Raw genomic sequence first — 19,161 nt, 5'->3', positions numbered from 1 at the left:
AACTACGAAAAATAGAAGAGTTATAGAAGAGTTATATAGGACAATTTAGACGCATGAACTAGTAAAGTCAAGGGGGAATTAAAGCATGACGGCCAGCAGTAATTAGAGTGACCACCTGCATCCCAGGCCAGTTTACAATGTGATGTCGGCATATAGGCGCTGTAATGTGTCACGCATACGGAACGGGATCCTGCATCTTAACCTTCAAATATTTGCAGTTGTCCTTCGAGATATCTTTTTAGATCTAGTTTTGTTTCGATATTCTTCACTGTATGATTTGGTGGCAAATTTTAGAATATGAACGGTAAAAACAGTTTAAATGTACAAAGCGATCTTCCCACAGATCACATTTCATTCCGAGTCAACAAAGTAAGATGAATACCCCTAGTCACTATAATATAGACTATTTAAGGTGGTCAAGTCTTAGAAGACATAGACAAAGTCCTCGTTTTGCAAATCAGTCAGATCTTTCCAGGCATTGGCATCTGCTGCTGGTTGAGGCACATCTTCTTTCGCGTCGTCGAAGACAGCTTGAACGGTTTGCATCGATTGGTCTACAATCTTAGCGCTCTTTCCGAGAGCCACACGTCTCCTCTCGTGTTTCTTGTTTAAAAATAGCAGATATGCCGCGTTTGCCCTAAGAAGTCTCAATTAGGAACAATATATATTAGTTGAAATTGGGTAAGACTTACCCGGTCAGACCTATCAAGACACAAAACATCGCGAAGCTGGCCAGACGTTAGATATTTGATGATCAAGAGCTTCTGTGTTGATGAGCTTACTTCGAAAGCAGACCACGACGGTAAAGCGGCGCTTCATTTGTGGTATAAAGGTTCGGTCCAAGGACCTGGATAGGAAGAATGTCAGCACAAAACCCGATGTAGGGGGCTAGAGTACTACATACATTACCAGCGCACTGTCCGACATACAGAATAGCGGTGGTAACCTTCTTTTTTGTCTCTCCCGCTGTGTTTCCTGCAGACCAGGAATATATCAACGGGGCTAGATGGTCAGTTGGGCTCAACTTTCGAAACCAATTGAATGCTTACTGATGGCTGGGTACACAGAGATCTGGATAAAATTAATTAGTGTTCCTGCCAGGGTGAGATTTCGTTTGAATTTGGCACGTACAATGTAGTATCCTGCAAGGAGAGGCCCTTTGTGGGCATTGTCATGCGTAATCTGCAGCAACATTACACAACCGGCGATGGGTGGGAGACAGAGCAATGCTAAGACTGGACCCTTCATTTTCCAAACGGTCGCTAGCCAGGCTCCTCCCATTGTGGCGACAAGCTGGACTGCACCGAAGGGAATGTTGAAAAGCATGGTATCATATTCACTGAGGCCAAAGGACTTGATAATCAAGGGCCCAAAAGTAGTGATGCCGCCACTTGGAACACTGCAGTTTGGTCAGCAACTTTAGTTTAATGCAGACGTTTATCTGGGATAACACACGAAATGGAGAACATTAACGCAAACCAGAACCATGATTTGGGATCAAGCAATGCTTCTTTTGCGTGGTCCCATTTCCACACTTGGCTCTCAATACCCTGTTGGTTCATTCGCTGTCTTTCTATCGCTAGCAGTTTGTCTTCCTCGCCAAGGAACATGGCGGACACCGGGGAATCGGGCATGAAGACACTGCATACCTCTGTGTTATTATGATAGAGCACAGACAACAGGGTTAAATCTTACAGAATAACGGCAGAGAACCCAACAGTGACGAGACCGAAGAAGAGGAAAATGACCTAGTCGATGTTAGCCTCAGATGTCTTGACAGACAATTCTGTGCTATAGCTCACCTGGTAGGGTGCGAATATAGAGGAATTGATGTGACCCAGCCCAAAGGCAATCAGACTTCCGAACTTCCCTTTAGTGTTAACGCAAGCACCACGAAAGCGACATAGGAGAGGACTCACCATATTTACGACTCCGTTCATCGCGTACCAAGAACTCAATCGCACGGGCTGCTCACGACGCCGATACCACATTTGAGTGACTGCAATGAACGCCGGGGCTGATGAAACCCCTCGTTAGTAGGGATATTTAGGTACGACCAGAAGACAACGAACCAATTCCAGCCTCAAAGACACCCAGAAAGATTCGGCAAGCAAGCAACTCTCCAAAATTTGTAGCTGCAGTCATGCACGTTAACGCAATACCCCATAAGAGGCAGGATACAGCCAGGAATTTTGCTATGGGCACTTTAACCAGTAGGTAGGCGACCAGGGGCTGGAACACTAGCTGAGCCAGATAGATCGAACCCCCTAGCCAGGAGTACTGTTGGCCATGGAGATGGGCTTTCTCGACAATTCCAAAAACTGAGGCGTACGAGATGGTCGACTTGTCGAGTTGTTGGAGGAAGTAGATTCCCAGGAGAATAGGAAGGAGACGCAAATCGATTTTTCGAAGAACTTTGGCGTTATTCTCCGGAGTCAGCATGTTTGAGTGCCCTGCCTCTTCGATGAGCTGCAAAGCATGATCTCCTTTGGGCTGACTTCCTGTGCCATTATTCTGAGGAGGCCCAACCCTTGACAGCTCGGGCTCAATAGACTCCACGAACTCCTGTTGGCCTTTTGATTGTGAAATTACCTCCTGCAACATCGCGGATTATTCGCAGAGGCACAATGGGAAATGATGAAAGATCAAGTGATTATAGAAAGACAATGAATCAAGCTCGAAGAGGAAGGCAGTTGAATATGGGATATGCGAAACCCCGTGGGGAAGGAAGTATATTTCATTCCCCGGACAAGAAAGTCTAACCCGAGCTCTCCACAGATTAGATTTATCCGTTTAACTCTGGGCATAGTTTCCGACGAAAGTTTGTCTCCGTCCACGCGGCCAGTTGATCTGGAGAAAACGGCAAGACACGTTCCGTGCCATACACGACCCATATCGGATATGTTTGATCCAATCACTTCAATGAGATAATGCCGTGGGAGGGGCAATGGGGAAGAAGAAGAATTTTGAGAAGTTCCCAGAATAGTTAGTATCGGGTTTCGGTGAGCAAAACCGAGAGGAAAGTTAGCAAGTAACCATCTGGGCACCCCGGGATGTTTGTGGGGGGAAAACACGGCCCGGTTGGCAAAACCATCTCTGCCAGTCTTGTCTCCGCTTCTCGGTCATTATCTCCGATGTCCGATTCTATACTGCGGTACATCATCGGGACCCCCGCGGGGTACATGAATAAATCGGACTGAGGGGAGCTCGACAAGCATTCAAATATGCTGCCATATCATGAAATATCATGGTATTCTCTCCAGTCCTCCGAATAAATTCCATTGACTTTCATACCTATCATGCCTCAAAGAGAAAGCTGCCCCAAGGGCTACTTGCAAGTGCCCCAGGCCACCAATCAAGAAGCTTCCGTTCACGTTCGAAGCAGCACAAAGAGCAAGAGCGCTTTTGATTTTACCTTTGAGGCCGTTCGTCCAAACCTATTCCGAGCCACTTTCTCCTCCACAGAGCATCCTATCCCACCCTATCCTAGTGTCACCAAGCCCGAGACCAACCTCCAGGGTGCCAATGTATTCACCAAGGAGGGTGCCTCCTCCAAGACAATCGATATCGCCGGTGTCACTGCTTCCATAGATTGGGAACACACACCCGTGGTCAAACTATCATGGGCCGGCTCCGAGAAGCCTCTACATGAGGATTTGCCGCTGAGATCTTTTGTCGCAGACGGTGAGGGTGTAGCCAATTACTCCGTGCACGACCGTGAATGCCTCCATGTTGGACTGGGCGAGAAGGCGGCTCCCATGGATTTGAGTGGTCGGCAATTTCAACTCTCAGCCACCGACTCTTTTGGATATGACGTATACAACACCGATCCTCTTTACAAGCACATCCCGCTCTTGATTAAGGCCTCTGCGGAGGGATGTGTGGCCATCTTTTCAACCACCCATGGACGCGGTCTGTGGTCTGTAGGAGCCGAGATCGATGGTCTGTGGGGACACTTCAAGGTGTACCGCCAGGACCATGGTGGTATTGAGCAATACTACATCGTTGGCAAGACCATCAAGGACGTTGTTCGCTCGTATGCCGAGTTGGTCGGCTTCCCCATTCTGGTGCCCCGCTGGGCTTATGGCTATATCTCCGGTGGCTACAAGTACACCATGCTGGATGAGCCACAAAAGGCCCATTTGGCCCTTCTGGAGTTTGCGGAGAAGCTCAAGCAGCACGGTATTCCCTGCTCAGCCCACCAAATGAGTTCGGGATATTCCATTGCTGAGAGTGAGCCCAAGGTTCGCAATGTCTTTACATGGAACCGGGAGCGCTTTCCGGATCCCCAAGACTGGATTGCCAAGATGCACCAGTACGGTATCCGACTTCTCACCAATATCAAGCCTTTCCTGCTGGCTTCTCATCCCGACTTCCAGAAGCTCGTTGATGCCGCTGGATTATTCAAGGATGCCGATAATGAGCCTGGGTACATGCGTCTCTGGAGCGCTGGCGGTGCTACCGGCGGCAATGGTGCCCACATTGACTTCACCTCCGCGGAGGCCTTCAAGTGGTGGTACGACGGCGTCCAGAGTCTCAAGAAGGTTGGCATTGACGGTATGTGGAACGATAACAACGAGTACACCCTGCCCGACGATGACTGGACCATGTCTCTCAATGAGCCTACCGTCGCCGACGCCGCAGCAAAGAATGTCAAGAACTCGGTTGGTCTCTGGGGTCGTGCACTCCACACCGAGTTAATGGGCAAATCTTCCCACGATGCTTTGCAAGACATGGAACCCAAATTGCGTCCTTTCGTCCTGACCCGCAGCGCAACGGCTGGAACTCTCCGCTACGCTGCATCCTCATGGAGCGGCGACAACGTCACTAGCTGGGAAAACATGAAGGGCGCCAACGCTCTATCCCTTAACGCTGGCATGTCCCTTCTCCAATGTGAAGGCCATGACATTGGCGGATTCGAAGGCCCCCAGCCCTCCCCGGAGCTTCTTCTCCGCTGGATCCAACTAGGTTGCCACGCTCCCCGTTTCGCAATTAACTGCTTCAAGACTTCTCCCAAGGACTCTTCTGTCGGTGATGTCATTGAGCCCTTCATGTATCCCGAGATCACGCCTCAGGTCCGCGACACTATTAAGCGTCGCTACGAAATGCTTCCCTACATCTACTCTCTCGGTCTGGAGAGCCACAAATTCGCAACACCACCGCAGCGCTGGACTGGCTGGGGCTACGAGTCTGATCCAGAGGTGTGGACCAAAGAAATCAAGGCAGGTGAGGACCAATTCTGGTTTGGTGAGACCGTGCTCGTTGGTGGAGTCTACAAAAGCGGTCTCGACGTCGCGAACATCTACCTGCCCCGCAAGATAGGCGTCTTCGACTATGGCTACGTCAACATGAACGCTCCGTACCAGTACCTCGCTTCTGGACAGTGGGCTGAGATCTCGTCAGAATGGAAGAAGAGCATTGCGCTCATTGCCCGTGTTGGTGGGGCCATTCCCATCGGCAAGAGCGTGCATACCCGTGTTCCTGGCGACGAGACCGCTGCGTCAGTGGCCGTCCAGGATATCGACGATTATCGTGGTGTGGAAGTCTTCCCGCCCAAAGGGAACTCACACGGCACGGTATTTGCTACGACATGGTACGAAGATGATGGTATCTCGGTCCAGCCTGGCACTGCTGCGTACACGATTAGCTATAGCTCTACTGAGGAGAAGGTACTTGTTAAGTTTGAGCGTGATGAGGCTGGCTTTGCTCCTGCTTGGAAAGACCTAGATATTGTCTTGCATAACGGGGATCAGCGTCGTGTTGTCTCAAGTACTGGTGATGAAATTGTACTTAAGGGTACAGACTCGCGGGGTCGTGTTGTGTTTACTCTGAAGGCTTAGGCTTTTGGTTTTTGCATGTATATAGAGATCTCAGACCTGTGGATTTAGATTTGCATGTGGAATATACCAAGTTAGATTAAGGATACATGAGATCACATCAGTTTACATTAATTTGAATGTTTTGGTTGTGTATTCTCGCATTGAAGCACCTGAGACAAAATAGGCACACGCATTTTATATATCTGAGTAGCCCAATATCGCACCTTTCCTCTGCTGAAGTAAAAAATTTTAGTCTAATTCGCGAGAAACTATTTTCTACAATTATAGCTTTTAGTATGCTTTAAATTGCATACTTCGAAAAATAGTATAGAAAATACTAGAGTATTTGCTGGAGTTTTAGCAAGACTACCAAAAGACTGCATCAGCCGCATAAGCGTCCAACTATTCATGTTCTCTACGCTGCAAACTCTAAATGCTTCAATTCTCTACAATGTCACTATTGATTGAATCCCTACACCTTATTTAGTTTATAGTTGATTATAACTAATTACTTATCTAGTAAGATTGACGAAAAGGTGGCGGTGAGCGAGGCGGTCAAATATTAATATCCGAAGCCTGGTGATAACCGTGGGGAGTATCCATGGATGCCCCCGTAAAACTTCACAACCATCTTGTCGCGGGACTGCTCCCTCCTATTCGCAATCTAATTCAATAGTGCGCTGTCATGCAGCAGTTCAGCCGCGCTACTTTCATTCCGACAGTCTAAACAGTGGAGATGACGTCTCCACACCCCAAGCACATCGGGCTGGGTTCCCCGCGCAAACGGCCGGAGAGTGTTACGCCTTCGAACCGGATAAAGCCCTTGGAGACAGGACAAGGACACCCGGAGACCAGAAATCGAGCGCAGTCGAACACAAATATTCAGCAGCCATCAGGCACTCGCTCTGACCCCGCCGAGCGTGTGTTCCCTATTCGGTCGGTTGTTTCGGTCGATCCCACCATTACACCCCAATATTCGGGTTCAGCGCACTCCCGGGATGCGGTATCGCCAACCCGAGAAGGAGCGCGACAGTATCCGTTCATCGATGAACGGACGTGGAACCAAATACAGTCGCAGGTTTCTTCCGACAACCTCCATCACCCCGATCCCGAGCCCTCCGAACCTATAGTCCCTATCGACATTGCACGCCACGCGACACATGTTATAGATGATAAGACAGAGCTTGCGACACATTCTTTGGCGTCGGATGTTATTCAGCACCCCGAGATTTACGCCAAAGCTGCTCCAGGCGACAATCAGTCTGGAAGCGGGTCCACCGCGCACCCATCCTCTCATACCCAGCACAGCAACGCCGCAGACCATGATCATGTGACTGCCCGCTTCAAACATGTCATGACAGATAATGGTCATGCCGTCATCACAGGACGAGATGGAGAAGCATTTCAATACTGCGAGGACGAGCCCATTCGCATCCCTGGGGCGATTCAAAGTTTTGGTCTAATGATTGTCCTCCGTGAAGAGTCGCCAAATCAGCTCGTAGTCCGCATTGTGAGCGAGAACTCGGCTGAGATCGTGGGATATTCCCCCAAGCAGCTGTTCGAGTTGAAAAATTTCTGTGATATTTTGAGTGAGGAACAGGCGGACAATCTTCTAGATCACGTTGACTTTGTTCGTGATGATGCACACGATCCATCTGTTGACGGGCCAGATGTTTTCAATATATCCATCTGCACAGCTGGTGGGGAGAGCCGCAAATTCTGGTGTGCCACTCATGTCTCTCAGACCCAAAAGGATATGATTATTTGCGAGTTCGAGCTTGAGGATGACCGAGTGAACCCGTTGAATGTTGAGGGCCTTGAGACTCCGGCAGTTCCCATAGACACCCTAGGTATTGTTCCAACGGCAGATCAACTCGCTGGGAGCACAATCAACATCAGCCAGCCTCTTCGCGTTCTTAGGAATGCCCGCCGAAGGAAGGGCGAGGCATCTTCGATGGAAGCCTTTAGTATCTTAACTCAGATACAAGAGCAGTTAGGGCGGACGAATGATCTAGATCAGCTGCTGAATACAACTGCGGGATTGGTTAAGGAGCTGACCGGCTTTCACCGAGTCTTAATCTATCAGTTCGATAGCAGGTGGAATGGCATGGTAGTTGCCGAATTAGTTGATCCTAACGCTGCTATTGATCTCTACAAGGGTCTTCATTTCCCTGCATCCGATATCCCCGCGCAAGCCCGAGAACTATACAAAATCAACAAGGTCCGGCTCTTGTACGATCGCGACCAAGTCACTTCTCGCCTCGTGTGTCGGACCTTGGAGGATCTCGAGTCCCCGTTGGACATGACTCACGCCTACCTTCGCGCGATGTCTCCAATTCATGTGAAATATTTGGCACACATGAAAGTCAGGTCTTCAATGTCAATCAGCGTCAACGCTTTCAACGATCTCTGGGGGTTGATCTCCTGCCATAGCTACGGAACTGCTGGTATGCGCGTGTCATTCCCGATACGCAAAATGTGCCGGCTTCTCGGCGACACTGTATCGCGAAACATCGAACGGCTTTCATATGCCTCTCGCCTTCAAGCCCGAAAACTAATTAACACTGTCCCGACCGAGGCCAACCCAGCAGGGTACATCATTGCATCCTCGGATGATCTTCTACAACTATTTGATGCGGACTACGGTGTCTTGTCGATTCGCGATGAAACAAAAATCCTCGGTGACAACAATAACTCTCAGGAGGTGCTTGCATTGATAGAGTTCCTTCGCGTACGCCAGTTAGATACAGTTCTTGCCTCGCGCGATATCGTCAAGGATTTTCCTGATTTGCACTATGCCCCCGGATTGAAGGCAATCTCCGGTCTGCTATATGTCCCGCTCTCTACTGGTGGCCGTGACTTTATCGCATTCTTCCGCCGTGGACATCTCACCGAGATCAAATGGGCTGGTAATCCTTATGAAATTGAAAAGCGAAAACAGACTGCAGGATATTTAGAGCCTCGGGAAAGTTTCACAGCATGGCGGGAGACGGTTCTATCGCAAAGTAGAGAGTGGACAGAGTCGGACGTGGAGACGGCGGCAGTCTTGTGCTGTGAGTTTTATGCACATTCTGAATATTGTGCCCCGATTGTTTGAAAGCTAACATACTTTGAACAGTGGTTTACGGTAAATTTATCAAGGTTTGGAGGCAGAAGGAGGCTGCCATGCAAAACTCGCAACTCACCCGACTACTTTTGGCCAACTCTGCACACGAAGTTCGGACCCCTTTGAATGCCATCGTCAACTATTTGGAGATCGCACTTGAGGGTGCTCTGGACGATGAAACCAGAGAGAGCTTGACAAAATCCCATTCGGCTTCCAAATCACTAATATACGTGATTAACGATCTCCTGGACTTGACAAACACCGAAAAGGGCCAGGATCTCATTAAAGACGAGAGCTTCGACCTCGAATCGACCTTTAGAGAAGCGGCTGATATGCTGTCTGGCGACGCCAAGAGGAAGAACATCTCATACACTGTTTCAGTACATCCGGGTATTCCCCAGTCTGTTGTCGGCGACCAGCGCCGCGTACGGCAAGTTATTTCAAATGTGATATCAAACGCCATTCAGCACACCAAATCCGGTGCGGTGACAACAGAAATGTATCGATCTGCGACTCAGTCTATTCCTGGCCATATGGGAGTGGAGATTGTTGTCGTTGATACCGGGGGGGCATGTCGCACGACAAATTGAAGACGCTCTTCAACGAACTCGAACAAGTATCGACCGATGAGACTTACTACCCCGAAGAAGAAAACAACACGCAGAACGCACCGCAAAAACGTGTATTGGGTTTAGGTCTTGCTCTCGCAGCAAGGATTGTTCATAACATGCACGGTCAGCTCGCCGTCAGATCGGAGGAAGGGAAGGGGAGTCATTTCAGGATTATATTACAATTCCGGTTGCCAGAAGGGACAGCCATGGATGAAGATACAGATGAAATTTCTCCTAAACGTCCTGGCGGTCCTACTACGCCTTTGCTTTCAGAAAAAGAGTTTACGCTAGTTCCCGGCGCACATGAGTCTTCTGATAACAGACGACGAAGTACGGAAAGTCTTCGCAGTGGTGGCAGTGGTGGCAGTGGACAGAGTGGGCGCAGTGGGAGAAGTCATGCCGATCGACTCATCAGTGCCATGCAAGAAGCTCCCCTCAAGAGAAGCAATAGCCAAGATTTGGATCTGAGACGATTGAACTTTTCGTCGAGTACCGCCAGCGCCAGCAGCCATCATGCCGCTTCTCCTTTCGGGTCACCATCTGCTGTAAAGCGATCATTCCCCGCGCATGATTTGCATTCAAGTCCATCTTCTGTCACGCATACCCCGCCTATGACACTACAGCCCCTTGTCACTCCCCCTCCCCCAGGTCTGGAGAATATCACAGACTCGGGAGTGCCGATGAGTGCGCTGCGAATGTCACAACATTCCGCCAGCCTCAGATCACCACAAATCAAGCATACCAAGGAAGACAGCTCTTATTTCCCAAGGGTTTTATCAGTCGCAGAAACGTCACAAGGTTCCTCTGGACCAGCATCTTCTGCTGTGCCGACCACTGAACCTTCAACAACAGACTACGACGGACTCGATGTTCTTGTCGCCGAGGACGATCCAATCAATAGCAAGATCATACATAAGCGGTTGACCAAACTTGGCCACACCGTCAAGCTGACCGGCAATGGTGAAGCCTGCGTGATTGCTTTTTCCTCAGCCACCAAATCTTTTGACGTAGTCCTGATGGATATTCAGATGCCAATCCTCGATGGAATGGCAGCCACCCGGGCGATTCGCGAATTTGAATCAAAGACACCCAAGGAAGCGCTCTCCGATAAAGCTATACGCAATGACCGAGTACCTATCTTTGCTGTCTCCGCATCTTTAGTTAAAAAAGACCTCGAAACCTACATTGATACTGGATTTGATGGCTGGGTCATGAAACCTATCAATTTTGCTCGTTTGAATGTTATTTTGAGCGGTATCTGCGATCCATCCGCCCGCCAAGCAGCCACATACACGCCTGAAGGGGAATGGGAAAATGGTGGATGGTTCAACACCAAGTAACGAATATCCGATCGTTGACAACACATATCGCCCACCTTTTCCCGTTGGGGTATGCTGCCCCCATTGCCGCCTTTCCTCTCATATCCTTGCATTCTACCCTTTGTTGCCCACATCTTTTGTCTTTCTTCTTATTCCGCATACACATTAGTTGAATTGTGATGTATTTGATGATTTTCTTGTGTCTACGTGACAATGTGTAATTTATCTATATATACAAGCCCTGGCATACGAAATGGGCCAGTGGTGGTTTCTCCGGCGTTTCGTGTGGCTTGGCTTGTATCAGGGAAATATACGGATACCCGACCTATTTGAACACTTCACATGCATGTTGGTTTTCATGTTTATGTATTCTCGTTTTTATCCACTATCTTCAAAGAGTGGTGCCGTTGCCGCGAATGGACGGAGCATGGAGCTATCGAGCTATCGATGGAGTTACGGAAATTCTGATGTTGCTTTCCACCCTGGGTGGAGGTCTAATTTACCATCCATGGTATGGTTTGTGGTGGCATCGTTTAGGTGTTATATGTACCTTATGTACCTATGGAACAAAATCAATGGATGATGATGGTATGGATGTTTTCAAAGAGTCATAATTCTCATGCGGAATGCCACCTAGTAATACCCTCGGCTGCAAGACCATCATATTCAGAAATGCACTTCGCCTGCGAGCCTTTCCAAAACTTAGCGGGCTTGGAAAACATGTTCCGTGAATTGGCCGAGGTCTTTAGTCCCAAACCCTGGAACTATGTTAGAAGTAGATTCACCAAGTTTATTTTCCTTTCCATCACTCGCCCATAATGTGCCTTCTTCCTATTGCTTCTTGAGGACAGGATATTTATATTCAAACGTTTTCGGTTCCAGCTTTCCTTTGACTCTCGTGCTATTGCCATCGTTGATATATGTCTGAAGTCAGAGTAACTAACTCTATCGTTTCAATTTTCTTCCTTCTATTCATCCTAATTAAACATTCACTTTTTTACTAATCATAATATGAGCTATAAATAGAAGTAATTACACTACTAAAGATCGGGTCTTAAAATGTGTACCCTGAAGAGTTAGATCTTTGAGTTTTGTGTATAGATAGGGTGTCTCATGGCTGTGAATATGGGCTTTCATTTGGAATATACGAGGTTAGATTAAGTATCCTTACCTACTTCGGTTGTTGTTAACTGTGTTACAGCCAGGAAGAAATTCGGAATCAACTTGTGCCATTAGACGAGAGTATCGAAGCTGAGGAGAGAAGAGAAGGAAAGATCCAGGATCATGGGAGACAACTCCGCCAAATCTCACTGTTGCGACTGTCTTATTCGTAACAAACCGTTGATTGTTAACCGTTCGTTTCCGGTCTCGATTTATCAGCTTGTTTCATGGCAGGTATAGCTGGCTCTAGGAACATGAAGTCATGCTTAAGTGATGACCTTGACCATGATCTTGAGTTCAAGACTCATTTATAGTTGCCGAGTATGATGTATCGCTTGCTGTCAAGGTCCCCGACTCATTCCGCTGCCTGTGCTATTATTCACTTTATTAACAGCCTTTCGATCATTTACTCTTGCAACCATGGCTAGATACCATTGCGTCACAGCACCGGCCCTGTCCTCTGTGACAAACCTTGGTTGGTGCTATTACTCTGTATTGTGTCACGGTTCTAAGGAGAAAAGAACCACAACAGGGTAAATTTCATTGGATGACTGCTACTTCTTTCTCCATCTTGGAGTAGCAAAGCACTCGAATAAAATGGGTTGAGTCGGGCTGGCCCGGCGAACCTCTAGCCTAGTCTCACAGTCTCACAGTCACGGCTTGACGTCCAATCGTGCCATGCAGCTTGGAATATTGCGATCGCACCTGTGTCTAATTACCTGCCGGGGCTGACTCCGTCAATGTTAATTATCAGGTATATAAAGGGCCTTCTTCCTCTAAGCCGGTTGCATGCTCTGATATTCTCTTTTCCTCTTCCCAGGCCGGCTCAGCTTTGACTCGTGCTAGACCAGAAAAGCGCACAACTATGGCGCGCTGCACATCCACGCAGTTGGTCTGAATGACAACCTCTCCAATTTTCGCCTTTGCCGTCATACGGAGGGCAGAAATATCCCCCAAAGGTGCCCTTTCTCTGACACTCCACGGAGATTGGGGCATCTTGGTTCCATAATGGTATGTATATCAGTAGTGGACAGACGTTCACATATTCACTTTTGACATCAAGACTGGGCCCTGGTAGGGGCTGGCCACCCCTTGCATGTATCTAAAAGGAGCAAAGGTCCCAACGTCGGAAGCTAGACATGGAAGAGGTTGGATAGCGTGGGGCACCTACACGAGTGGATGGGAAACCCCGAAAATTTGTCTTTGGCCAGATAGACACCAGAACAAAGACACAAGAGAAATGACACGTCTTATGCTACTATTGTAACTCCCCACACTAAGCTAACTGATTAGAAATAACCAGATAGTAGAAACGCCTAAAACTCCAGAACAGGTTAAATATCTACATATTCATGTTATCCCCAGACCCCTCTCATGTCACGCTATTATAGGGAAAAAGATATAAAGTATTTTGGAATGAGGAAGAGAAGGTGTACACTATTTCGTCGATTGAAGCAGCCTGACGACGGCTTCGTGCCCATTCTCGGCGGCCCACGACAGCGGCGTCTGACCCTTGCGAGCTGTAAAATCCCCCCCATATTCCAGCTGCGCAGAGATGTCATTTTGTAGACAGCTTGCCTCCTTTTGTAATAGTGCTTTAACGGCATCTCGATGGCCATTAGCCAAGGCAGCGAAAAGAGGATATTGATATCGTTCTCCTTGAATATTGATCCTCGAGTCGAGACGGAGTGCTGCCCTAATGAGCTTTGCCAGGTTGTTCTCCGCAAGAATGTACACAAGACTTGCAGTCGGCGTGTGGCGGCGGCTATTATATATATGGAAGAGGTTATCGAGATTAATCCAAGCTTCGAGGTCGAAGGTGTCCAGGAACTCGTCCTGTGGGAATGTATTCGTAGCAGCATCGGCATGATAGAGGACATGGCGAGTCGCGTATATAAGGAATGGAAACTTATCTGACACCGATTTTCGCAAATCTTTTGCCGGATCAGAGGATGCCTTTGGGAGTGTCGTTCCGAAGGGCACATAGGCCGAGATGTCGAGCTTGAGATAGGCATAACAACATTGCTGTAGTTGACCGTGGCTTAAACTTTGGAAGTCTGCTGTGAGGTCGGGCCACAACTCCCGTAGGCCATCTTTCAGAAAAAATTCTCGCACCGACTCGTGGATGAACTGAACTGTAGACTTGGTTGTTTCTGCAAGTCCCTTTGAAGAACTTAGAACGAATCTGTTCATGTCGTCTCTGGTGACGTCCTCCGGGTCCCATTCGCGCAACTCATCCGGACTCAGTCCAGACACGGCTGCGAAGTAGTACTCTTCCAGCTTCAACGGACGTTTCGCAAAAAGAATCCATTGGATGCAAAGCTGCAAATCTTGCAGGTTCTTCTGATCCCTGCACAGGATTTCCCTGAAGAGGTCGCTCAATTTGGTTGGTATCGCATCAAGCCGCTTCCTCACATCGAAGATCCGGCCGCCTTTATATTCTGTGTTGAGAATTTCGGCAACTAGAACAACCCACATGAAGATGCCGCCTGCTTTGTCCCGCATCTTGGTTTTAATATCCTCGGCAGTTTTACTTTTCCCAACTCTGAGCTTGCTTTGGATGTAAGTGGCGATGTCCTTTTCGTGTCCCTCCTGAAGTTCCAGGCTCAATTTTCGGCCGTACTGGACGTCGATATGTGGATAGTGGCGACTAGAGAAACATATATTAAGTCGTGTTCCGCTTGAGACAGCGCATTGTGCGGAATCTTCAAAGTACTCCACCATCTCCTCCACTTGATCCGCGTCGCACTCATCAAGAGCGTCAACAAAGATCGTCAAAGGTTGTTGATCGATCTTCGCTATTGCGCTCCGCAGCAGGCCTTGAAGTATCCCTACTTGCCACTCAGGATGCCTGCTCTGATTCACAATACTCTCGTGCAAGTCGTCGAGTTTATCCTTGTGTTCAGGCCCGTTAAACACCTCGGTGATCCTTGGTAGCGCATTCAGGAGCTGAAACAGTAGAGAACGATACATCCCAGTAGTCGACCGCTCCAAAGAATCGCCTCTTGCGTTGAAGAAGAACGAGATGACTGTGACCGCCTTGTCTTTGGTCGCCTGTGTATAGGCAAAATTCATGATCGTCGACTTCCCAGCACCGGGCTTTCCTTTTATCCATAGAAAGCCGTGGTGTTCGACGGCTTTTTTCGGATCGAGCCAGTCCAGATAATCGGAATGTGTCAACAGCCACTGGCATGTCTCCACATGGTTAGGCTTAATGCCTGAGCGGCGAGCATCAATTTGCTCAAACTTCAGAGACTTCAAGAGATGCTTTTGGCGATCTAGATATAGACGTGAGCGAGATATAACTTACAAGCCGAGCTAGACAGTACCAACCAGTGTCAGCTGAAGGTACCTTTGACATCTTCTTGGCCCCGCTGGCCGGTGTGACGGAGAGAAGCTCTTTGGCATATGCTGCAGCCGTTGCTGCTGCATACTCTTGCCATTGCTTGTTTTTGTGAGAGTCCGAATAGTCGCAAATTCCGCGGATGACCAGACACGGGATGCTGTCCATTACTCCTGCCGCTTCCATCTCGAAGCACAGGACATCGAGTTCTTGCGCCAGCTGGTCCCTGATCTTTCCGTGTCTCATGACTTGGTTTCCAGAGGCGATGGCTCCGTAATGAATCTCCGGATTAGCGTTGCGTCTGGCGGGCCTGTTCACCAATCTGGATGTGTCGCAATGCTCGCAGCTGTCCATCGACTGGATGTGGTCATATGTACCATCAAATAAACGATCTTGTAGTGGACCGCGGTGGGTGTATTTAGTCATCTGGGGGTATTTTTCAAGCATATTGGAAAGGATCGACGGCATTTGGCTGGGTTTTGATACATGATCCGCTCGTAGTTTGGCGACGGCTGTCAGGAGCGCATGTGGGGGTCTGTTCAGAGTACCTGTCCGCCTGAAGTGACCCTCCCCAACCGCCTTTCCTAAGTCAAATTGCACCACTCCTTTATCGCTGACCACGACATCGCCGAGTCGGATGTCGGCTTTTCCGGGGACCCCCCCACCAATACCGACTATCAGTCCTACGCGTATAGAAAGGAAGCTCCGGCGCATGTTGCTCGCCACGGTCGCCGCGTTGTTTGTGCCATAGTGACCCGATGGCAGACATGCAATGATAATGTTGTGCATGGCAATATTCCCCAAGATATACGTGTTGGTATCATTTCGACTATTCGGAAGCGCCTCGTGAACAGTGTCCAACATAGTTCTTGCCGCGGCCATCTCGATAGGAAGCGCGCAAATCCAGCCAACTGTGTAGTCGTCATGTGAGAACGTGCCTGTCGTGCAGTCTTTTTGGTATTTTCTATCGTCACTTTCGAAGTCGTCGTCCGGCCTCCGTCTCTTCGATGTACTGGGCGTCGGGCTATCATCGTCGGTATCGGTATCGCCTCGACTTCTCTTTCTGTCATCGAAGGATGAAATATCTGTGACATATGCTTCTTGACCCAGGTGCCCAGCCTTATGATGTCTGTCCGGCATCGTGAGATCGAGAAAACACAGCGCCTACAAGAGGCGAACGTATACCGGCCTCGCTAACTGTCGGTGGTCGTCGGGAGAAGTGTCAAGGGAGGTTCGGTGACTTGGATTCGCGAAACACATGTAGGCATCCTACATCTCCGTCAATGTGTGCTGTTGAGGAGGGTCTTGCGCTCAACCGAGAGGACAAAGCGGGTATGGCAGATCCGGCCTAGCCTGGGACACGTTATGCACAGCCACTGCCACAACCGCCTAGGCAGTTTCGACTCTTACAGTACCTCGTGCCTTAGCACGCACGTCAGGTAACTACTCTCTTCAGGCAGTTAGGACGATAGATTTCTGCCTTCTCGTGTTGTCCGGTGTCAGCACCTATTATTCTGCAACGGAAACCAAAAGAATCCGCGTGGGGTGAGTAAGGGTCGGGCCGCAGAGTTTCCCGTGGTTGACGACACCCATCCACCCCACACAAATCAGAGGAATATGGGTTATGAAAATCATCCGACGACTGCCTCCTCGGCTCGTACGCGAAACCGAAGCTGGACTTCTTCTAAATGATTACAGTGCCTGGTTTGATCAGTCTCCCTTTAATTTCAATAATCAAATTAGGTAATACCTGATCCACCATCCCTTGTTTTATCAATGTTGTTCTTGGTCGAAACGGCATGTCGCCCCTGAAGAATGCCTTTCTCTAGTTGTCGATGGCGTCGCCGATAATAATCGGGACTATGGGCCTGCTTATTTTTATTCGTGAATAAATCAGGAATAGACATAGTGTCGAATAACAGTCCGTTCAAGCAGAAAAGAACAGCAGACCGGAAGAAGAGGAATCCCGATATCACGGGAAAGGAAGAGAACAGTAAAGAAGCGGTAAAGACACGCAAAGAAAAGATCTGGTGATCGAAAGAGCTGAAAGAGACAAAGCACTTATCGGCCCTTAGACGAAATACACTGACCAGGAGCTATGACAGGGGGCAGGATCTCTTGAGTATTAAAAAAGCTGACATAAGTATAGTCCAACGCCTAACCGAAGGACCTTTCCTATTTTTGGAAGTAGCAGCTACAATCAGAGGACATAAAAGACTGGACATGACGACATCCCTGTTTATCTACCCTGAGCAACCATGAGTGCTCAGGGAGCAAGCCGTGATCACTCAGGGAGCATACGGAAATAGTGGGCCGAAACATATGACTTCCGAGACTAAGATTCTCGTAAAAACGACACTTAAAATGGCGTCAAGAGTAGCCGTTCTCGGCGCCGAATTTACCGCTACCTAGCGTTGTGGTGTAATCTCCTGAAACAACCTCATCCCCAGGCCCAAATATCGCCTCACCTTTTGTCAATGCTGCAACCATCCTTTCCGCATTTAACCTGATCGTCGTAGTCCGCACACTCCACTTTCTTTCCCCCAAATGCTGCGTTGATAGCGCTACTGATATCAACATCGGAGCAAGTATTTGGTGCCTTGAAGCCAGCGTTCATCGTCTTGCCGTCATTAGCATAGTGACAGCCCCAGCCTGTTACCGCGCAGCCGCGGCCGTTGATATTGTCGAAGAATCCAGAACCGCACGTGTCATCAGTGTAATCGCTGGCATCGTTGATTACAACGTTCCAATAGGTGAACAAACGACCGGCGTCTGCTCCCTTCATACACTGCTCGTCAAGGCTCATCTTTGGTGATCTGGGGTTGATATATCGGTCTTTGTTGTGCTCGCGAGCTTGCAACACTTTAGGGTTCGTCTGGGCGGGAGATGCCGCTGTGAATGCAATAACAAGACTGATAAGACTGATCTGCTTGAAGTGCATTGTTGAACTGGGAGGATTTCAAAACTGAAAGGGGTAGTGTAAAGTTTTGTGGGAATGATTTAATGGCAAGAAACGTTTGTGGGTATTTTCTTTTGTTTGATGCTCAACTTTTGGGAATACGCTCGCCTTTTATCTTTTGAAACTTCAACCGAATTGCCAAATTCCTCCAGTGCTCGACTGTCAGCCTTGTCATCTAAATCCCCCCCCGGGGGCCATCTGCTAACAGAAGGAGGCAAAGAGCTGTTACCTTTACGAAGTATCCTCAACATCAATAGAAAATGGCCCCCGGCAGTGCTCTGGGCAATATAAATTAGGAAAAGATCTTATAATCTATTTAATACTCACACTCCACGGCCCTAAGAGCTGTCGTGGTTTGATTGGGTCTATCGAATTTGTCCTGACCATTAATAGAAAATGGCCCCCGGCAGTGCTCTGGGCAACATAAATCCGGAGAAGATCCCCATACTTGCTCCCGAGGTCCACTATGTAGCCCCTGCATGATTGTATACTAAGCATCTAGTATATCCATGTTACAACTCTGGTCCATGGCCTTGTCAACCTTGCGCTCCTGTTGAAGCTGTTTATAACTATTATTAAAGGATCATCGCGGGGCAATGCTGAGCCATTTTGGGTGTTTTGTTGGAGAGAAAAAATAATGACAGCTATCACTTTCATTTGTTTGAAAATCCAACTTCCAACCTATAAATACGAGCCTTTCTTCTGTTCAATACTCAACACAATCATCATCAGCGGTTACATATTTCTCCGTATTACATTTAGTGACCACTTGAGCGTAATCCATCATTCATGACTTTACTCATTCACTCAATATCCCATTCGTAGCCCTGACAATATTTAGTA

At 48.4% G+C, this 19,161-nt stretch overlaps 6 protein-coding genes across 6 annotated transcripts; 2 read left to right on the top strand and 4 right to left on the bottom strand.

Moving 5' to 3' along the window:
* Positions 1-423: 423 nt before the first annotated feature.
* On the bottom strand, positions 424-2,604 carry N7447_006157 (uncharacterized protein; the record flags this gene model as incomplete). The annotated part of the gene is made up of 11 exons (XM_057230419.1): positions 424-637; positions 693-728; positions 783-847; positions 905-1,002; positions 1,050-1,071; positions 1,132-1,399; positions 1,456-1,641; positions 1,696-1,748; positions 1,803-1,865; positions 1,920-2,017; positions 2,073-2,604. 11 exons carry the CDS (start codon positions 2,602-2,604, stop codon positions 424-426), a joined length of 1,635 nt encoding a protein of 544 aa, XP_057085509.1.
* Positions 2,605-3,299: 695 nt separating this feature from the next.
* N7447_006156 (putative alpha-glucosidase) lies at positions 3,300-5,840 on the top strand (the record flags this gene model as incomplete). Its single annotated transcript, XM_057230418.1, has 1 exon — positions 3,300-5,840. One exon carries the CDS (start codon positions 3,300-3,302, stop codon positions 5,838-5,840), a length of 2,541 nt encoding a protein of 846 aa, XP_057085508.1.
* Positions 5,841-6,555: 715 nt separating this feature from the next.
* fphA (putative sensor histidine kinase/response regulator) lies at positions 6,556-10,876 on the top strand (the record flags this gene model as incomplete). The annotated part of the gene is made up of 3 exons (XM_057230417.1): positions 6,556-8,872; positions 8,938-9,479; positions 9,518-10,876. The coding sequence occupies 3 exons, from the start codon at positions 6,556-6,558 to the stop codon at positions 10,874-10,876; spliced, it is 4,218 nt and encodes a 1,405-aa protein (XP_057085507.1).
* A 1,890-nt stretch (positions 10,877-12,766) lies between these two features.
* Positions 12,767-13,012, bottom strand: N7447_006154 (uncharacterized protein; the record flags this gene model as incomplete). Its single annotated transcript, XM_057230416.1, has 1 exon — positions 12,767-13,012. The coding sequence occupies one exon, from the start codon at positions 13,010-13,012 to the stop codon at positions 12,767-12,769; it is 246 nt and encodes an 81-aa protein (XP_057085506.1).
* A 441-nt stretch (positions 13,013-13,453) lies between these two features.
* On the bottom strand, positions 13,454-16,499 carry N7447_006153 (Pfs NACHT and Ankyrin domain protein; the record flags this gene model as incomplete). The annotated part of the gene is made up of 2 exons (XM_057230415.1): positions 13,454-15,294; positions 15,350-16,499. The coding sequence occupies 2 exons, from the start codon at positions 16,497-16,499 to the stop codon at positions 13,454-13,456; spliced, it is 2,991 nt and encodes a 996-aa protein (XP_057085505.1).
* Positions 16,500-17,823: 1,324 nt separating this feature from the next.
* N7447_006152 (uncharacterized protein) lies at positions 17,824-18,300 on the bottom strand (the record flags this gene model as incomplete). Its single annotated transcript, XM_057230414.1, has 1 exon — positions 17,824-18,300. The coding sequence occupies one exon, from the start codon at positions 18,298-18,300 to the stop codon at positions 17,824-17,826; it is 477 nt and encodes a 158-aa protein (XP_057085504.1).
* Between the last annotated feature and the right edge of the window lie 861 nt (positions 18,301-19,161).

Source organism: Penicillium robsamsonii, assembly GCF_028829455.1.
Source record: "Penicillium robsamsonii strain IBT 29466 chromosome Unknown utg000003l_segment0_segment0, whole genome shotgun sequence".
Classification (NCBI taxonomy): Eukaryota; Fungi; Ascomycota; class Eurotiomycetes; order Eurotiales; family Aspergillaceae; genus Penicillium; species Penicillium robsamsonii.
The sequence above is the reverse complement of the archived record's forward strand: the minus strand, read 5'-3'. Positions and strand labels throughout refer to the sequence as shown.